Source organism: Colossoma macropomum, unplaced genomic scaffold, assembly GCF_904425465.1.
Source record: "Colossoma macropomum unplaced genomic scaffold, Colossoma_macropomum, whole genome shotgun sequence".
Taxonomy (NCBI): Eukaryota; Metazoa; Chordata; class Actinopteri; order Characiformes; family Serrasalmidae; genus Colossoma; species Colossoma macropomum.
This window is the reverse complement of record NW_023494796.1, coordinates 15,084,605-15,103,224: the sequence shown is the minus strand read 5'-3', so window position 1 is coordinate 15,103,224 and position 18,620 is coordinate 15,084,605. Positions and strand designations below refer to the sequence as shown.

General features: G+C 40.7%; 1 protein-coding gene across 1 annotated transcript; it reads right to left on the bottom strand.

The window, feature by feature from the left end:
• Positions 1 to 9,598: 9,598 nt before the first annotated feature.
• Positions 9,599 to 18,611, bottom strand: LOC118816804 (serine/threonine-protein kinase pim-1-like). Its single transcript, XM_036583399.1, has 7 exons — positions 18,488 to 18,611; positions 12,931 to 13,025; positions 12,791 to 12,838; positions 11,832 to 12,059; positions 10,849 to 11,023; positions 10,017 to 10,193; positions 9,599 to 9,690 (listed from the first exon to the last, which is right to left on the bottom strand). The coding sequence occupies exons 1-7, from the start codon at positions 18,609 to 18,611 to the stop codon at positions 9,599 to 9,601; spliced, it is 939 nt and encodes a 312-aa protein (XP_036439292.1).
• Positions 18,612 to 18,620: the final 9 nt, after the last annotated feature.

The window sequence follows — 18,620 nt, the reverse complement described above, 5'->3', positions numbered from 1 at the left end:
AATCACACACACGCATAAACATTTGTCTTTACACTCGTAAAAACCGAATGACTATAATAACTTTCAACATCATTTATCACGCTTGGCATCAGGTTGCTACCTTTTCGCAAGCTCGCTGTTTTCAAGTTGAAGTTCTAGTTTGTAACGATAGTTGAGGTAGAATATTATTAGCATTTGACTATTTATCTAAAACACTGACAGCCTTTCTCGGTCTAAAAAGCCTCATGTCATCTACTGTGGCTTTCTGTGATCTCGATATGGTTTGATATAGGAGTACTGGAGTAGTCGTTGGGCAGGTCGCCAGTCCATCACAGGGCAGACACACATCAAACATGCAAACGCCAAATAGAAAAGACCTCAGTCGCCCAGCCGAGGAACCAAACCCAGGACATGGGATGCCACCTTTGCCAAAAGTCAGTTTGTGAAATTTGTAAGTTCTATTATTGTGAAATGGAAGGTCTAGGAGCAACAACAGCTCAGCTACGAAGTGGTAGACCACACAACCTCATAGAGCGGGGCCGCCAAGCCCTGAAGAGCAAGAACTGTGCGTCAGGAGCTTCGTGAAATCGGCTTCCATGGCCGAGCAGCTGCACGCAAGCCTAAGATCTGTATGCGCAGTGCCAAGTAATGGCTATGTAATGGTGTAAAACGCCACCACTGGAGCAATGGAAACATGTTCTCTGGAGTAATCACACATCTGGCAGTCTGACATAAGTGAATCTGGGTTTGGCAGGTGCCAGGGGATCTACCTACTGGAATGCATAGTGCCGACAGTAAAGTTTGGTGGAGGAGGGTTTTTCAGCATTGTGTCCCTTAGTTCCAGTGAAGGGTAATGTTAATGCTACAGCATTACAAAGACATGATAGCCAGTACAGTTATATGCTTCTAACTTTGTTTTGTGAAAGGCCCTTTCCTGTTCCTACATGACTGTGCCCCTGTGCACAGTTTTGAGGTATTTGTGTGGAGGAGCTCTAGTGGCCATCACAAAGCCCTGACCTCAACACCACTGAATACTTGCGTGCTGCCAGCGGAGTTGGATTCTACTCTAGAATGTACTACATTTGTGCTTGCTGAGCATGTACTGATAGTACATATATGCACAGTATGCCCCAGTTTTGGACTTCTACGTTCAACGTCTCTAGTAACACCACTATCAAAATGCTGCTTCTCAGAATTTGTATGTTTTTCCATTTCTGCTGCACTCCTTGCCTACAAGACCTCACAGTGTAGGAGGCTGTGAGTCCGTTCTCGAAGATGAACTACCCACAGATGTCCTCCGCTTATTCTGTACCAAAGGAATGTGTGTATTCCACTCTGCTGATAACTGTCTATGAGCGCAATACCACAGCTGTTACTGCTCAGCCCTAATTACCCCTTAGTGGTACCTGGTCTCCCCCTAGCGGCTATAGGTGGCCTAGCAAGAGGCGGAGATGCATTGCAATACCAGCATCCACAACACAACATGCAGGTAGATGACTTATTATGCTGGTCTATGTTTGTTTTTCTAGTAGGAAACACCAACAACTGATACCTGTAAAAATTAAGTATATTTACTTAGAATATACAGTGCTGTCAAAAAGTATTTGCCTCCTTCCCAATTTCCTCTGTTTTTTGCATATTTGTCACACTTAAATGTTTCAGATCATCAAACTACTTTTAATATTAGACAAATATAACCCAAGTAAACACAAAATGCTGTTTTTAATTCATTATGATTTCATTTATTGAAGGAAAAATGCTGTTCATGGCCCTATGCGTAGAAGTAACTGCCCCCTTAGCTATGAAATCAACCAATTAACCTGGTTCTATTGACTACTGGGTTCAGTTTTAATAACCACACACAGGCATGATTACTGCCAGACCTGTTCTAAATCTAAACATCACTTAAACAGAACCTGTCACACAATGTGAAACAGGCTAGAAGGTCTCCAAAAGCAGCACATGATGCCACATTCTAAAGAGATTCAAATACAGATGCAGAATAAAGTCATTGAAATCTGTCAGTCTGAAAAAGGTAACATAGCCATTGCTAAAGCTCTGGGACTCCAGCAAACCACAGTGAGAGCCATTATCAACAAATGGAGAAAACTTGGAACAGTAGTGAATCTTCCCAGGAGTGGCCAGCCTAACAAAAATTCACCAAAAGTGCATTGAGGACTCATCCAGGAAGTCACAAAAAAACCCCAGATAAACATCTAAAGAACTGCAGGCCTCACTTACCTCTGTCAAGGTCAATGTACACGATTCCACAATAAGAAAGACGCTGGGCAAAAATGGCATCAGTGGGAGAGCTGCAAGGTGCAAACCACTGCTGACCAAAAAGAACACAAAGGCTCATCTCACATTTGCCATAAAACATCTTGACGACCCCCAAGACTTCTGGGATAATATTCTGAGGACTGATAAGTCAAAGGCGGAACTTATGAAAGACATGGATCCTGTTACATCTGCTGTAAAGCTAACACCGCATTCCATCATACCAACAGCCAAACATGGTGGTGGTAGTTTGATGGTCTGGATATTCTCTGCTTCTGCAGGACCTGGATGTCATAATTAATGGAACCATGAATTCTGCTCTCTATCAGAAAATCCTGAAGGAGAATATCTGCCTGTCAGTTTGCAACCTAAAGCTCAAGCGCAGTTGGGTTATGCAGCAGGACAATGATCTGAAGCACACAAGAACGTTCACCTCTAAGTGGCTCAAAAGAAATAAAATTTAGGTTTTGGAGTGGCCGAGTCAAAGTCCTGACTTGCATCCCAGTGAAACGCTGTGACAAAATCCTAAATGGCCAGTTCATGCTTGAAAACCTGCAAAAGTAGCCAAATTAAAACAATTCTGCAATAAAGAGTGGACCAAAATTCCTCCACAGTGATGTTAAAGACTCATCGCAAGTTATTGCAAGCGTTTGATTGCAGTTGTTACTGCCAAGAGTGGCAATTACTTTTTCACATTGGTGATATAGGCTTTGAACTAATCTTTATCTTCAATAAATGGAATGATAATAATTGCCTCCACCTCCTTGTTTCTACGCTTATTGTCCTTTTTATCAGCTCCACTTACTGTATAGGTGCACTTTGTAGTTCTGCAATTACAGACTGTAGTCCATCTGTTTCTCTGCATACTTTGTTTTCATCCTACTGCCACCTCAGCATCAACATGCCAATCCTGCAACAGCACATACTTAAAAAGTATGGTCCATCAAGATTTACTTAGTAAAGGAAATGGTTTTGTTTAGAAGCGTAAGTTCTATATAGAACTATTTCATGCTTAAATGGTGGTTTGCACGGTGAGATGGTTCCAAAAAGGCTTCTTTTATTGTTACAGTGTCAAGTAGCCATAGCAGAACCCATTTCGGTGCTATCTAGAACCATTTTCAAAAATGTTCTGTATAGAACCATATACAACACATTCTCCATCAACTCAAAGAACCATTTCACCCTGCAATGAACCATTTACGCATGAACTGATTCTATATAGAACTCATGGTCCTAAACAGAACCGTTCCTTTTACAACCTTTAAAGAGTGACCTTTTTTAAGAGTGTACTTTGCTGATATTGCTGACCTCTGGCCAGATTTGTGGCTCTCCCACCACACTCACACTTCTCACCATGGCTGGAGCAAACATGTGGAAGTTCTTGTTTTTCTATACTGGCTGGCACATGCATCATTCAGAGTGGTGAGCTTTTAACATCCTCAAATCTTCTGTACTCTTGATTGTGAGCAGACCACTGTGCAGAATCATTAAGAAGCTTATTCATTTTCCCAAAGATGACCAAACAGAGTGGAGGATGTGCCGGACTGGCTGGTACATCAGCTTTGAGCGTGGTAGTGAGCCACTGATTGCTGCCACACTTTCAGTGCTACTTGAGCTAAACAGAAAGCTTTTCACTTCCTCACAGCTACAGGCCATCTGTGATCTCCACTGACGTTCACTGACTTTTTGGGGGGTTTCCAGGTTCATGCTCGTGCTCTGAAACACAGTCCTGTCCACACCCACCTCCTGTACTCACCTGAGGGAAAGATCATTCTTGGGGATGGAGGATACTCGTGTTTGACCGCACATATCCGGCTTATGACCCCCTTCCATGAGTCTGTGGAGAACTCAGTCCAAGCAGCAAGCTCTCTGGTGCAAGGTCCATCATGGAGAGAGCATTTGTGATGCTGAAAACCTGCTGGCAATCCGTCTTTTTCAATTTTCCTATCACGGTTTTGCCCCAGAGATCATTACATGCTGTGTAATACTGCACAGTCTCTGCATTCAGTGTTGCTGCACAGTTTAAAATCAAATCCACTGCTTTTTAATATCTTTTAAGTCCTCAATTATAATAATACCATTTCCAACACATCACAACACACATTCTCAAATATGGCATATATTAAATTTCTATTTTATTCAAACCTATTAGTTGAAAAAACATATATACTTTGTGATTGATTCATACACAGCCTTTTCAGTATGTCTGCTGCACTCTAGTCCTTCAACATTGGTCAGTTTTGACTACAGGAACACTGTCGGCTGATATTTTGGATGAGTGCTCTGATCATCTTACCGTTTAATTATGGATGTCCTGATTTGTTTTCTGTGGGTTTTTTTTTTTGACCCCAGTCTGATCAGAGTTCTTTAATACCGAGTATTAGCCAATACTCCTAATACCAATACTAATACCAAAGAGGGAAAAAGAAATTATATTACCTAAATATGTAGTGAATAAAACATTTATAATAATAATAATAATAATAATAAAGCACCGCTTTATGCCAGAATTACATCCAACTAAGCTTAAATTTAGCCGGGTAGGCAAGAAATACTGCGTGGTGAGACAGACCCCTGGATTGAGAATGCTGAAAAGGTGGTCTGTAATTTAGACTGTAACTTACCAGAACCCCAAACCATCATCCAATCATCAGCGATACACAAATTAGCCAGTTATGAATTTAAATAATTTAGACAGCTTGTGGTGATCATTGTTATTAATTCACCTTTAATTTCACAGTAAATCAACTAGCAAGAAGGAGACCCCCTAAAAAAATCCTGGATGTATTTTATAGAAAAGTACCAATACAATGTGTCTCTTTGCTAGTTGTGGTGTTCAAAGCACTTGCTAACATTGCGAATATTCACATGGGCTCAGAAGGAAAAAATAACAATTAATTAATTGAGACAGACTGAAGTGCAGAGCAGTAGAGACTCAAGAACAAGGAGAAACTAGAAAAAGACCTTAACTCACAACCTTGCGACATGAGTGTGAGTGTGTTACCACTAAACCACCACAGAAGGCTGAGGAATTACTCATGGAAGAGGTAATAAACAAAAGGGAGGGAGCTAAGGCCAAACAAAAGAAACGCAAGAGCAGCGTCTTCACATAAAAAAGTTCTCTGAAAACTAAAATGGAAAGCGGTCAACAGAAAATGACACCTTTTCCAACTTTTCCTCTTTTTCCTTTCTTTCTTTTTTATACTTGCACAAGGAAAACAACCAGGAGAGAACCCAGAGTTCACCAAAAACTCAAGACCCGAGAGAATATTGTTTACCAGCTCAGCAGAGAGACACACACATATCGGCATAAACTCAAGACTGAGCAGTGAGCTGTGGGAGAGCTTTCCTTGAGTAGAGCTTGCACAGCTGCACTTGATCAGCCTCAATCATCTCACCCAGGTTCTCTGGCTCCTCCCAGAGGTTTGGAGGTGGCCTAGCAGGAGGCCGGGACGTTACATTCTTCTCTAAAAGGAAGTGAAAAAAGTACTAGTTTTTAGTTTGTCTGTTTAGTGTGTGTGTGATGTAGTACTTCAGGCCCATAAAGATCTGCTCCGCTACTTCTTTGCTTCTCTGAGGGTGGTGGTGATGAGATTTATTAACTGTGGGGCTCTAGACAAAAGACAGGAATGGCACCCCTGGATGCACGCACACACACACACATACACACACACACTTATTATTTAGACTTAACATTAAGAATTAATCAAAAACAGGACTGCTGGAGTCAGTGAGTGTGATTAGAAATAACTTTATTTTCAGTTTGCTTTGAGAAAACTTATTCTGGTTCTAATTAAATCTTGTTTAATTATCTCCACCCCCTGGTGAGCTCATCTATGGACCCACTTCAGTTCAACCTGGCATTGGAGTGGATGATGTGGTCATCTACCTTCTACACAGAGCTCTTTCTCACCTGGAGAAGCCTGGGAGCACTGTGAGAAACATGTTATTTGATTTCTCCAGTGCTTTTAACACTATACAGCCTAGACTCCTGAGGAACAGGCTGGAGAACACAGAGGTGGATCACCACGTATCGAACTGGATTCTGGACTATCTCACCAACCGACCACAGTATGTGAGGGCACGGGACAGTGTGTCTGACATGGTGTTCAGCGGCACAAGGGCCCCGCAGAGAACAGTCCTGTCACCGTTCCTCTTCACCCTGCATACTGCAGACTTCATGTACAGCTCACCAAACTGCCATCTACTGAAGTTCTCTGATGACTCAGTAATCATTGGACTCATTAAAGATGAGGATGACAGAGAGTACAGAGAACTGACGCAGGACTTTTTGGACTGGTGGACTTTGAGGAACCACCTCCTGATCAGTGCGGGGAAGACCAAAGAGATGGTGGTGGGTTTCCGCAAACGCAGTCACCTCCCTCCACCAGTGAACATCCAGGGAAGGGACATTGAGAGAGTGGTATCTGGGTTTTCACCTTAACAATAGACTGGACTGGTCAGATAACATTAGTGCTCGTTATAGGAAAGGCCAGAGCAGACTCCACCTGCTCAGGAGGTCGTATGGAGTGCAGGGGGCTCTCCTGAGGACCTTCTTCGACACCGTTTTGGCATCAGCCATCTTTTATGGAGTAGTCTGCTGGGGTAGCAGCATCTCAACTGCAGACAGAAGGAGACTTGACAGACTCATTAAGAGGGCCAGCTCTGTCCTGGGAAGCCCCCTAGACCCAGTACAGGTGGTGGGAGACAGGAGGATGTTAGCCAGATTAGCATCGATGGTGGAGAACAGCTCCCACCCCGCGCATGACACTCTGACAGCACTGGGCAGCTCCTTCCTTCCTGCTGCTGTTAGACTGTACAATCAGCACTGTGCCTATTTAACCTATTGGATCCGGGCCTGCTTCCTGACCATTTTATCAGAAACACCATACAGGCACACTTTTAATTACTGACTGTAGCACATCTGTTGCTGCAGTTTATCAACCCTACTCACTCTACCCCATCCATCAGCGGAAAGGGACCGCCACAGGGCCCCCACTGACCGGATATTATTTGATGTTCTTCTCTCAGTGCAGCAGTAACACTAAAATAACAGAGGTAATGGTTTGCTGGGGTTAAAAGGCTTCTAGAAGCATGTACAAAATACATTCATGCTACGTTTTACACTGCTTTACTCGCTCTTACATGCCGCTCCTGTTATAAAACAAGTGTTGTTGCCTGCCGCTGAAGAGATTCAGTGTTCGACTGCTTTTGTCTGCAAGACACCTGGGTGTTATTTTGGAAGTATGTACATCACTGTACAAACAGTGACACTGAAATAATGACATTCAAATTTGATTTTTACATTTACATTCTACCCAAGATCTCTATTAATTGTAGGAAACCTTCCTCTCTCTCCTTAGATTCTCTCTCCCTCTATTCCTCTCTCCACAGCAGCTCTTTCATCTCTCCTCTCTCTCTGCTTTCCTCTCTCCACAGCAGGTCTTATCTCTTCATACCAGTTCTCTCAGGTCTCTCCTCTTTCTCTCTTTATTGCCTCCCTCTCCTCCCTTCTGTCCTTTCTTCAGCTTCCCTCTCTCACTATTCATCTCTCTCCTCCATCTTATTCGAGTACTACATGATGCCCTCTGACAAGAACAGATCAGTCCTTCTCTCTGTTCCTAGAATCCTCTCTGTCTAGACTTTCCTCCCTACAAGAGGGCAAAGAGGCTTCAGCGGCATCCTGGCTGGCTGAAACAATTAAAGTAGGTGGTGTTACTGAAGTCCTGCCACCTATTGCTTCATCCACTGCACTATACCCTGTGCTGACGTCTGTCTATGAACATTCAAGATCCTACACAAAACCAAAACCAAACAATTTATGGGCCTATAGACAAGTCCTACCCCAACAGAGAAAATGTCATTTAAAGCTGTTTCTGGCTTCATAGGTATTGTTAAGTCACTGCTGTGTTATTCCAGGTGGTTGCTAGCATGTTGCAAGGCCATTGTAATGGAATCACAGGTTCTACAATCCTTCAAAGTGTTGTGGTTCTAGCTCAAGAACTGTGACCCATGAAAACAGAGAAAAATAAAATGACCAACAGGCAAAGCCAACCGAACAATAACAGTAATAATAAATAAAATAAAAATAAAATGTGCTTAATGGGCTTTTTTCACTCTAAATCCAGCAGGATACTTTGTATTCCGAACCGTTCATACAGAACCGGTAATATAGGCAGGCTATTAAACCCTTAAATGGCCAGGGCCCACCAGCGTGCCCACAGTTTTATTACACACTTCTATAACCTAAGAATAGCTCAGGCAGTTTGCATTGATGTGCCAGTGGTTACTGAATAATAAGCATTAGTATGCAATAAGCCTCAGATATTAAGGGGTTAATGGCTAATAAGTCTTATATTTACCAGATCACTCACCTTATAGTTCTGCTTTACATTCTTCCATTTCTTTATAATCCTTGCTGTTGTCATCTGTCTTGTTAAATTGTGTTCTGCAGCAAATGTCCTGAAACACATTGCACACAAAGAAAAACAAATGAAAATACAACCTGAAAGACAAGATCAAAAACACATGAAGTTAACCAGAGCAACCAGTTTGAATTGTGTATGTATGTAAATATTTGTAAATAACATTGTAAGTTTGTACATTTTCAAAATCTCTTTTGTTCTTTGGCCATTCTGGATGAAACGATATACCTTATGAGGTGCATAACAAAAATAAACATAGTTAACTGTGCTACTGCACTCTTCTGGTCAACCGTCCAGTGACCCTCTGAACACCTGTCCTAGATGACCAAAGCACCTGCAGTGTTGCGTCAACTCTGCTGCAATATGCAGTGGATCTGGTGAATATTAATGATAAACTCTTCATTACAGCCTTCTTTTTTTTTTGTAAATAGCTGGATGGACTAGCAAAGTGTGTCCAAGCACATTCTTGTGGCCTTGTTAAACAGTATCTTAGCTCTCACTAGCTTCTAAAGCAGTGGTCACCCACCCTGGTCCTGGAGATCTACCTTCCTGTGGAATCTAGTTCCAGCCACAATCTGCCACACCTGCTCCAGCAAATGAGCTTCTTCAGAAGTCACTGCTTGGCTGGATCAGATGCATTAGTGTTAGGTGAGGGGAGGGCGGCATGTTAGAACTAAACTCTGCAGGAAAGTAGATCTCCAGGAAGAGGGTTGGTGACCACTGGTCTGAAGTGACTCCTCGATACTATACCCACTATTTAACTGCGGAAACAGATTGTGGCAACCAGGGCAGATACGCTTCACATACTGCTCTATTCACACTCTGTATTTGGACGTACTACTAATGGTGGTACTTTTATACGTACTATTTTGTGTGGTGGTCTGCAGTTTGGGGTGCAGCTAATGTGTTGGTGAGGGTCACTTTAGCCAGGGGTGCTGCAGTATGTCACGGAGAGAGGGTCTGCTTCGAGACCGCTTGTCCAGACAGCTCCTCAAAAGATCCTCACAATCTGCAGAGACACAGGGAGACGCTTGGTCAGAACTGTGTGTGGGTGGGAGAGAGAGAGAGAGAGAGAGAGAGAGAGAGAGAGAGAGAGAGAAAAGAAAGACTTTCTGGACACAAAGTTGTTACATTCTTCACACAGAGAGAGAGAGAGACACACAATATTGTCTATGAGAACAACCAAATGGTTGGAAAAGACAGTCAAGCTTGGAACAGCTGAAGGTGAAAGTGATTCCAAATGTCGTAGATGGATGTAAATGAAAACACACAACACATCTGGACAATAACTGCACAAGTGAGACTCTCTGCAGACTATTGTGTGTCCACACTCACCTTGGGACAGTTGGTCTCGTATGTAGGGGTCTTTGGTCATCATTTCCCAGGTGTTGCTGAAGGGGCGCTCTCCATGAAGCATGATGTAGAGCACAACTCCAATCTGCCACACTATGGACGGCTCTGCCTGGGGAAAAGCCTGCAGGCAGCACTCAGGAGGAGTGCACTCAGCCAATCCTTTAAAGTAGAACAGAGACAGTCAGTGGACACGTGTGGACGTTTCTGGACTTTATTATAAACTCTCCTGCTCACAAGTTCACAATCAACCTTTTCAGTAATACACATTTAAAAATAAAGGTCCCAGAAAAGGTTCTTTGGCATGAAGAACCCTAACGAACCGTTCAGCAGAGAGCTCTGTAAAGAAACATTTTTTTTAAATGAGAACCTCCATATAACGTCAAGGGTCTATATCAGTTAAAGGGTTTTCCTAGAAATCCAATTAAAAAAAACATTTAAGAACCTTTATTTTTAAAAATGCAAACCAATTTGGTTGTAGACTTAAACACATAAACTGATTCTAATATTCTCAGCCCAGTACAAGCCCAATTTTAAAGGTTTCTCAGAATTAGTAGCAGAACTCTGAGTGTCTAGAATGATGAACAGAGCTGTAGATGGTTCTAAGATGTGACAGAACATCTGTATAAAACTGTCAAATCATACCAAACAAGACACTTTGTTGAATATGAAGCTGAGAGTTGCAGAATGTACCTAAAATATCAACGAACAGCTGTTTTATGCTGACAAAACCTTCAACTCAAACAAAATTAAACATTACATGATACATTTTAAAAGAACGTAAGGGTTCTTCAAAGTGTTCACTGCAAATCCATACCATAAAAACTGGTGTGGCCTTCTCGCAAAATGCTGCCAACACCGAAGTCCAGGATGCGAATGCGTAGACCCTCAGGGTCTGTATGTACCAGAATGTTTTCTGGCTTAATATCTTGGTGGAGGACTCCCTTAGAGAGGAGGCTGACCAGAGCCTCAACTAGCTGCCTCAGGATTACCTGCAGTATGAAAGAGAGGATGGAGTTAATACAGTAAAAGCAGGACGTTCTTGCTTACGGGACACCACAGCTAAAAACTGTAGTAGGCATGAATTTTGCCTATTTTTAAATATAACAGTATGTCATACAGCATCAGAAACCACACAAGAATGTCTATCTGAGATTACTTAACAACTCAACTAAGGCGAGTGAGTGCTAATTTAGGTATACAGTTTGTTAGTAGTAACCATGTCCATTATAGCTGGATCTTCAGTTTGGGCCATAAATGTCAAAACTCAAGTGAGGAAACAACCCAAACATAATGCTAATTTCTGCTAGCACCCCTTTGATTTTTTAGCATGTTTGCTTTAAGGTAACACTGGTCCACATGAATGGTGAACACTTTTTAGCCTTTCTAGACTACAAACATTTAAAGACATTTAAAACTTGTAAAAGACATTCGAGATGTTTTGCTTGAACCTTGTAACTGACATTAACATACATTTTAGTGCTGCTCCTGCTGCTTTTTACCATTTATAACAGTCGACTGAAACCCGGTTAGATTACTGCTCGTATTCACAGTCTATGACATATCTAGAACTTTCAGAAAGAAACCGGCATGAAAATAAATATTAAAACATGATTGGTTGATTCCAGTCACTATCTAATTATGTTGGCCGTGAAGGCCTTCTGATGAACTACTGCAAAGTCAACGTCCTCCTCAACGTCAACAAGGCAAGGGAGGTGTTTGACCTCGTCATCTTAAAGGAGTTGGCGGATGAACTTCTTAGTAGGCAATGATGTGTCTTTGGGGAGCACGGTCTCTCACCTTGGCCTCCTCTTCTTGTAGGTGACCTCCACTGTCCTGGATGTAGTGGAACAGGTCCATGGAGGGCACTGGCCGCTCCATCACGATCACCAGCTCCTCCTGTAGCTCATACCAGTCCAGCAGCGCCACGGAGACGCGTCGCGTCTCTCCGGCAACGGCCTCGACTTCCCCTGCCATCGCCAAAAGCACCACTTCCAGTGGGAATTCCTTCTGTTCTCCATCCACAATCTATACCAGAGCACATGATTACACACAGTGCTCCTCCAGGCTCCACCAAACTTCTGTCTTGTAGACCCACCTTACTTATGTACAGTTAACGACTTTAACAGTTAAACATGGAATATAATGTATGTTTATATTGCAAATAATCGTACATACATTCAAGTTTAAAGCAACTCGTTCAGGATTTAAGGGTTAAGGCCTACATGAAATTAATCATCTGTTTTAGAATAAGAAAAAGCGAAATCTGTGTAGTAGACCTGCCTTACTGATATCGTCCTTTGCAATAATGACACTCAGCTATCACTCAGTGATACTCGGCTTCCTAGCAGCAAAGTTACCTATCTGACCTCTTTCTGTATTAGTCTATACAGCCTGCCCCCCACAAATCCACCCCAGATTTAGTAGTTTTTCACTAAAAGATTTCACTCTCAAGAATATCATGGCACTGTGACAGTAGGCAAGTAGCCATGTTGACAACAAATGAAGCAATGGTTACATTTTGAGTTTTTCTGACCTGATAATTTTGTACTTAAGTTGTTTTTTTTTTTTTAAAGAGAAACAATCTGTCTGTCTATCTATGATGACCACAGCAGATACGGACTGATGATCAGCTGCTTTTCTTCATACATTAAGATTTGTCCAGACAGCTACTTTTAGCCTTTGGTCCTACAGGGTCAGTAATAAGCTGATGTGTGAATAGAGAAACAGAGCCGAGTGTGTGTACGTGTTACACTCACCACAGTGATGTGTTTCACGTTGTTTTTGGGGATGTGTTTAATAGCCACCTGCAGGATAAAGAAAAGCCGGATTAAAAACATCACCGCTCTATAAACAGCTGCAGAAGGTGTAGAAGTGTGTGTGTGTGTGTGTTAGTTACAGGCAGCAGGTCATCTCTGCGGTAGCCGGCGTACACTGAGCCGAATCCTCCTTCACCCAGACAGTCCTGCTGCATATACTTGTGCTCCAGCTCATCTACAGGGAGAGTAGAGAGTTAACTGATCCAAGATGTACGTGTGTGTGTGTGTGTGTGTGTGTGTGTGTGTGTGTGTGTGTGTGTATGTGTGTGTGTGAGACCTCTGGTCCACTTGGGGGACTGTGTTGTCTGAGGGGACAGGGAGCCACTAGAGATTCAGCTCTACACGCTTAAAAAAGATGGTCCTTCTGGGGTTCTTTAGTAAAGACAATGGTTCTATGAACCATTTCATGCTTAAATGGTTCTGTACATGGTGAAATCGGATCATTGGATGGATGGTGAATGTGTTGAATATTGTTCTTAATGAAACCATTTTGAAAATGGTTTAATATAGCACCAAAAAGTGCTGCTATCATTAAGATGTCAAGCTAGCTAAGTTAGCAGACTTTAGAACTGTTATTAGCAAAATATCAGACTCTAAGATGATTTCTACTCACACACACACTCACACAAATGTCTACAGTTAGTTACAGTTACACAGAATCGTGTAAAGTCAAGTTACCATTTTCATAAAAGTGTAAAAATATAGCAAAACCCCTCGTTCTCTAGTTGCTAGCATACAGGCTAATAGCTCTACCATTATATCTTCTGAACTAGCTATAGTCAAAATATTATGAAATATATTAATATTATAATCTTACAATAGAGAACTCTTTATGTGTTAATTAAAAATAGTGATCAACACATCAGAACTATTCCAGTCTACATTCTGGTCCACTTAGTGGTCTGTATTAGTGTTTGGTGACTTTACTGTGGTCTGTAAAGTGAAGCCAGACACAGCCCGAGTTCAAATACACACTCAGTAAACTGCAGCCGTTATTAGGAAGAGCTTTTGTTTTTTAAGTAAAACCTATGATTTGTTTCAGTGAAGGTTTTATGCTTTCTTTTATTATTTTAGTATGTGAACTATTTATTATATTATTGTATGTCAGTACTACATTTGGGGTGTGAACAGAGTGTAAGAGAAGCCTGAACTCTTCCTATTTCTGTTTTATCAAAAACATGACAGCAGACCACCAGAGGGCGACCGCGAGCGAGTCCTAAATGAATGGGGGTGAATGGGGATTAAAGGCTAAAAAAAAAAAAAAGTTAAAATAGTTTCTAACCACTTAGAACTTTCCTTTAATTTTAGAAAGTAGATGGATGTATTTCACTAAAATGCAGAGAAAATTTCAAACTTACCTGTTTATTTCCTTTTTTTCTACAGCAAACAAGTTTTTGACGGCGGCAGAGCCACGTAGATGGCTCTGGGCAGCAGGACGCCGACATAACTACTGCTGAGTGCTGATTGGTTGGTATTACTGCTACCGAGTGCTGATTGGCTGGTGAACGGAGCAACTCATTATATTATATATTAAAATGTTTTTAAAAAGTATTTATAAACTATGATTTTGCTCAAATGCTCCATATTAACCCATTCATTTTTCACTCGCTCGGGTGCTCCCTCTAGTGTTAGACAAAGACATTACAGAGTGATAATTCTCCTCTCTGTAAGTTCTCTGGTACGAGTTGGTAGACGATGACCTCGCTTCATTTAATTAGGTTTTACCGCCACCTACTGTTTGTCTCGGGCGACTGACTGAGTTAATCAGTCAGTCAGGCTAAATCTCAAATGGCTCACTATTCCCTATGTAGGGCACTATGTAAGTCATGAAACTAAGGCTTCCACACCCAAATAGTGCACTAAATATTAAACAGGGAGTTGTGCACCTTGTGGCTGAATCCCCAGTGGCTTTTTATTGATTTATAATGCAATATTTATTGTTTATTTCATTATCTACAGAGTGCACTACATAGGGAGCCATTTGAGATTCAGCCTGAGAGACTCCGCACGAGACAGGGACTTTCATCAATCACTGGCTCTAGATATGGCAGTTTTTTTCTCTTCACTATGAAACTTAAATCTGCCTTTTTGGTCCTGGTTGGTGTTTATTTTCAATTTTGTGAACAAATGTTTAGTGACTCTTAATTTTGTAAACTTTTCTCTTGACCATAAAGCTCAAACCTGCAAAAGAAATATTTGTTAATTACCTAAATTAGCCATACAGTTAAATGATCTTTGCTATGGTTTCCCTGCTGTAATTACAGTCTCATCACAAAAAGTTCATTATTGAGAATTACTGAGTTATTATTATGTGAGCTGAAAAAGGCCTCAGTGACAAAACTCACTTAGCGTTTTCCTGGAACGCAGAAAATACTCGGACATGGTCCTTACAAAGGTGCTTCAACACTTCAACACGTAGAGTCAAATTTCACAGGTGAAAGTCAGTCGTATGAGAGACTGAACGAGAGAAGTGTCGCTACGTTCAGCTCTGCAGGTTAAACTTGGGAATTATGTCATAATGGAACAAAGTCATAATGGACATCACAGAGAATGGCTGCCTCCACAGGACTACTTCAGTGGTTGCCATGGAAATGGAGATGGCGAGGTTAAGGGATTAGGAAGGGGGTGGGCTTGGGCTGGAGCAGGTATGGCTGCCTCTGACATCATACATGTCAATCTGCTGCACTGTACCTATTCTTTGAGTGCAGCAGAAAACTCGGACAGTCGCTCTACTGTTAACTAAGTTAATAAAGAACAGAAAGGGAATGTTGTGGTTTGTATTTGTCGTAATGTTTGTGTTTTTGTAATAAATAAATGCTTACCACTCATTTTTTGTCAGATACAAGACTTTTGCACAGGACATTAGACTATTAAAGCACCCATGAATATATAATAATAATAATAACAATAATAATAATAATAATAATAATAATAATGATAATAATAACTTTGGGTCTCATTCACCAACCTTTCTTAGAAAGATATTACTTCTAAAAACACACACAGTTTTCTGTAAGATTCTGACATTCACCAGTATTTCCTTATTTGGGATTTGTTCTTATGTAAGAACAGAATCTACACACACTCGAGAGCACACGTGAGAACAATTCTGCAGTTTAAGAAAGTCATTAATCTGACTTTTTCTTAGAACCTTTCTGCAGAACAAATTTAAGTAAAAACTGTTGAAGTTATTGGTGAATGAGGCCTATTATTGATATTAATTTAAAGGCTTTCACTCTATGTGTCATTTGTATTTTATTATGTTCCTTGACGTCAAAAATTTTATACAACACCTGTGTGGTTTTATTTAATAAAAATAATCAAAATTCATTTTCATATGACCGTTTTTCAGCCTATCTTTATCTCATATTCATACAGCCTTTTTATTTTTTGTGCCTTTAAGACAGATATATGTAAATGACCTCTGTTCTGGAAGCCTGTCCACGATTTTGCCAGGCTGAAACACTCCTTATAACTTCAGCATGAATGGGCAAGGTTAAACTGCTTAAACTAAATGTGCTGGTTTTTGTGACATCACAAAACTAATTAATTCGAAACAGGCTGTTTTGAAGCGTATTTCCCATGTATGGTCTGTATGGACTGGGGAGTGAATGGTACATTATGAATTTAACTCTATTATGCTTATTTCAGGAATGTGGTGGAGTTTTCCTATTATAAACTCTAAGTTGGGCATAAATCCCGCTCAGTGGTCTTGTGTCAGTCCTGGAGGGCTCCATTATCTACATTACTCAAACCTCTGGCTTAGACCAGAAACAGGCCTCTCCATACACAACACAAAGCGTGACAACAAATAGATGAGAAAGTTATAGCCTGTGATTTAGCACAAATAACTGCCCCCCATCACTTCATTTGGAGGAAATGAGAAAAGAAACATAAGAAATAGGCAATAACTTTATTCATAAGGCAGCTTTCAAACACAAAAATGCAGATCAGTTTCACTGTATATTTAAAAATTAGTAAATCAACGTAAACAACACTATATAAAGCTAAAATAGTATAAAATAGCATTAAACTAACATCATTTAATAAAACTAAAAATCTATAAGAACAAAATCAGTAAATATGAAGAGATACCTTATTCATTATGTAAATAGCAAAACTAACAAAAGCAATAATAACTTAATATTTACTTTAAAAAGGTCTAAATAATTACATTATTATGATGTAAACAAAGCCACTTAGACTGGTTTGAAGTGAAGTGCTCTATTCTAGAGAGCAGAACAGAACTTAGAGTCAGAATCGTTCACAGTGGTGGTGATAGGAACCAGACGTCTGAAGCGTTAAATGCATCACAGACAGTTACTATATGAACTGGTTACAAATACTCTGCCTGACAAAGTGCCGCTCCTCACCTTCCTGGAACCCCAAGAAAACCCAAATACACACAGTACAAAACATGATACACATACAAAAAAAAAAAACAACAATCATTGAGCAGGATGTGTGGCTTAAGGTTTTGTTTATTGTAAAGAGAATCAGTAACACCAATAAATCACTTATATGTTAAGGCCATAAATGTCCTCTAATATCATAATTTCAAATGAATTGTTGGATCTTCTCTGACATTAAAAATAAAAACAAAAAACCCAAACAGATCCCTGACTGACTTTTGTTTAGGTGTGTATGTGTGTGAGTGTGTGTGTGTGTTTATCAATGCTTGACCAGTCAAACATTTACCCCAGCTCATCAGCGAACACAGAGAGAGAGAGAGAGAAAGAGAGAGAGAGAGAGAGAGAGAGAGAGAGAGAGAGACATTACAGACAAAAATAACAGTGTAAATCTGTCAGCTTTAACTAAACTGGAAATAAGTGCATTAGCTAGCTATGCTATATTATTTAACACTACCTTAAATGCGTAGCCCTGCAGTGGAGAAAAGCAGGTTTAGTTCCACATCAGAAAATCTCTTCTGTACAGCTGTAGTTTTGTTCAGTGACAGCAGGAATCACATCCGAGGCTTGTGGTCCTTACAAGTATAGCAAGACAAGAACAGACACATAAACACAAACACACACAAAAACACACACATCGAGTGCTCAGTAAAGCCAGGGGTGATGAGGAGTCTAAAGGTCATAGTCCACATGAACCAATCTGTCCTGGTCACTTCTGAGACATAACAAGTTCTGAACATGATTAGATTCTCTCTCTCTCTCTCTCTCTCTCTCTCTCTCTCTCTCTCTCTATTAATCCACTGTTTGGTATTATTTACCATAAACATAAAAATCTTTATATTCACCAAGTACAAGAGGAATTTCTCTTGGAGCGGGGGTCAACATAAGTTCCAATAAAATAGAAAATAATTTATATAAAATATGCAGCACACAATATAATCTGCAGGTAACATAAAACTGTATATAACACTGTACATAACATCCAGAAAAAAACATCCAAAAGTACTGTCAAAAATGTATAAACCACTCTTTTGTTTATTAGTCATTTCTAGCAAAACAGTTAACCCCTTAAATGGCCATGGACCACCAGTGGGTCCAGTTTTATTACACACTTCTATAACCTAAGAATAGCTCAACCAGTTTGCACTGAAGTTCCTGTAGTTACAGTTCAAAGACATAAACCTGAGGTAAAAGCTGTTTAGTTCTTCTCTGTCTTCGTTGTGCTCACTTGTTGCCACGCCATATGTAGCTACGAGGTGGTCTGGGGACTCAATGGTGGGTTCAGCATCCAACTGACGCAACATTTCGTTTTTGATATAACGGGGGAAATAGGAAGCGGCCAGGCTCCTCATAGACCGGCT